Source organism: Spermophilus citellus (genome assembly GCF_964194105.1).
Source record: "Spermophilus citellus genome assembly, chromosome: 7".
Lineage (NCBI taxonomy): Eukaryota > Metazoa > Chordata > Mammalia > Rodentia > Sciuridae > Spermophilus > Spermophilus citellus.
The window spans coordinates 152238827-152240881 of NC_138188.1; the positions used below are offsets into that span (position 1 = coordinate 152238827).

Below are 2055 nucleotides of genomic sequence, written 5' to 3' on the forward strand. Positions count from 1 at the left end.
AGTATATATATTCAAACAATATCTTTTTATTTCCACATTTTGAGAAAGAAAAATATCTAAGGCTTTTGAAAGTTTGGTTCAAATCCCTAAATTCATAGAGTTTCAAAGCCTATTTTACTATGCACGTGGATAATTTAATAATAATCCCTTTACTATTTCACCACCAATACCCTAACAAAACAAACCAGCCTGGATACCAAAGCAATAAATTGATCAGGTTGAATTTTCAGTTTTCCTAGAATTTGGGAAGAAAATCCAACAATATAAATTGCATCTTAAATGAAAACTTTATTTTATTTTGAGTGAGTACATTCATTATAGGGTTTCTCAAATGAAGTATGTGAGCAAGTGTTTGTGGTCAGGGTTAGAGTTAGAAATTGACAACCAGAGAACAAGAGGGCCATTTTTGTATATAAGGAAGAGGGTAAAGATTGGGAGAGGAGTTACTGATGACATTGATCAACAAGATTAGAACTTAGTAAGATGATTGATAGAACCCAGATTCAGAAGCACAGGTTGGTCTGTGGCAAGAAGCCTGGCAGGGTCTGGAAGCCCATAGGGTGAGCGGCAGAGCCCAGATTCATAGCCCAGGGAAAGGGAAGCCGCTGACTCTGTAACCCAGGTGTCTAAACCCATTAGACCCACATCCTGATTAGTAGTATTTTCTAGATCCACAGCCCAGGGTGTGGCGGCAGCTGCTTATCCCAAAAGTCAGAGAACCACTTTCATCACTGCCAGGGGACTTATGGTGGAATAGGTTTCCTATAGAAGGTAATCTAAGAAACTGGAGACTCAAAGGCAAATGCTAAGTCAAACTTTGAAAATCAAAAAAAGCACAGTCACAAATGTTATGCAAGAGTCAATGAGTTTATTAGGTCAAATATAACTGAAGTTTCATAAATGTTTTAGGATGAATTTATGTGTTAATGAATTACTTGTTTCTAAATTACAGACATTGGACTCTACACTTTGGTCATTCATTAATTTCACAGCCTGAAAGTGCTAGTTTCTTAGCTTGTGCTTGATGCCAGAGAAAAGGTGCATGGAGGGGTTAGTGAATATTGCTGAGAAACTAAGAACAGCAGCTCTGAGTAGATACTGAGATATTTGGCTTGAAAGGTCTGGAAATTCATCAGATTTATCTCTAGAAGGATGGCCCACAGGTTGGTCTGTAACAAGAAGACTGGAAGCTCCTAGAAGCCACATAGGTTGGGTGGTGGAATCCAGATCCATAGCCCAGGGAAGGGCAGTCATGGATTCTATAACCCACAGGTCTGAAGTGGATGGATCCACAGCCTGAGGGGTAGCAGCTCCTTGATTGGTAGCCCAGAGAATAGGAGCTTCTAGATCCATAGCCCATGGAATGGCAACATCCAGAAACATGGTCTAAGGAATGGCAGCTTCTAGAGCCATAGCCCAGAGAGTGGCAGCTTCTAGATCCAAAGCCCAGGGAGTGGCAACTGCTGGACCCAAAGCCCAGAGATCCAGCATAGGTCCTCTGGCAGGGACTGCAGTGGGTGAAGGTCCTTGGGTGGTAGCAGGTCCTGGACACCACACAGGAATTCTGGCATCTTGAGGGCCTGTGGAAGATCTCCTGACAGCCCCTGTAGTGAGAGGAGCCCAGGTGGCAGGTCCTGGGATGGTGGAAGTTGGTGGTATAGACCAGGTTGCTGGGGTAGGAGGAAGAACAGAAGGAGTGTGAATAGGGTAGATGGCTGCCGAAGGAGTGGGAAGAGAAGTCTCCAAAGAAGCAGCTGTGGGACATGCTGAGAGAAGATGTGAGCTCAGCTCAGTTACAGAGAAATGATACTCGAATGCCCCTGAGTACTCCTAGTGGTGTTTATATACCCTCACTCTGGGGGTGTGATGCAATATCGGAGACCCTGCCCATTCCTGTGCATGTGTTTTCATGAAATGACTGATTAACCTATCCTCTAATTGTAATTGAACTCATTCACGTGTCCTTAACTGTAGTTTGATCATTCTGATTTATAGAAGCCACTCTGCTTCTCTCTGTCTCTTGTGTGGTTTGCTTTTTTAAACATTGGTCATGGA

At 43.1% G+C, this 2055-nt stretch overlaps 1 protein-coding gene across 1 annotated transcript; it reads right to left on the reverse strand.

The window, feature by feature from the left end:
• Positions 1 to 1144: 1144 nt before the first annotated feature.
• Positions 1145 to 1765, reverse strand: LOC308653637 (keratin-associated protein 13-1-like; the record flags this gene model as incomplete). Its single annotated transcript, XM_081302256.1, has 1 exon — positions 1145 to 1765. The coding sequence occupies one exon, from the start codon at positions 1763 to 1765 to the stop codon at positions 1145 to 1147; it is 621 nt and encodes a 206-aa protein (XP_081158382.1).
• Positions 1766 to 2055: the final 290 nt, after the last annotated feature.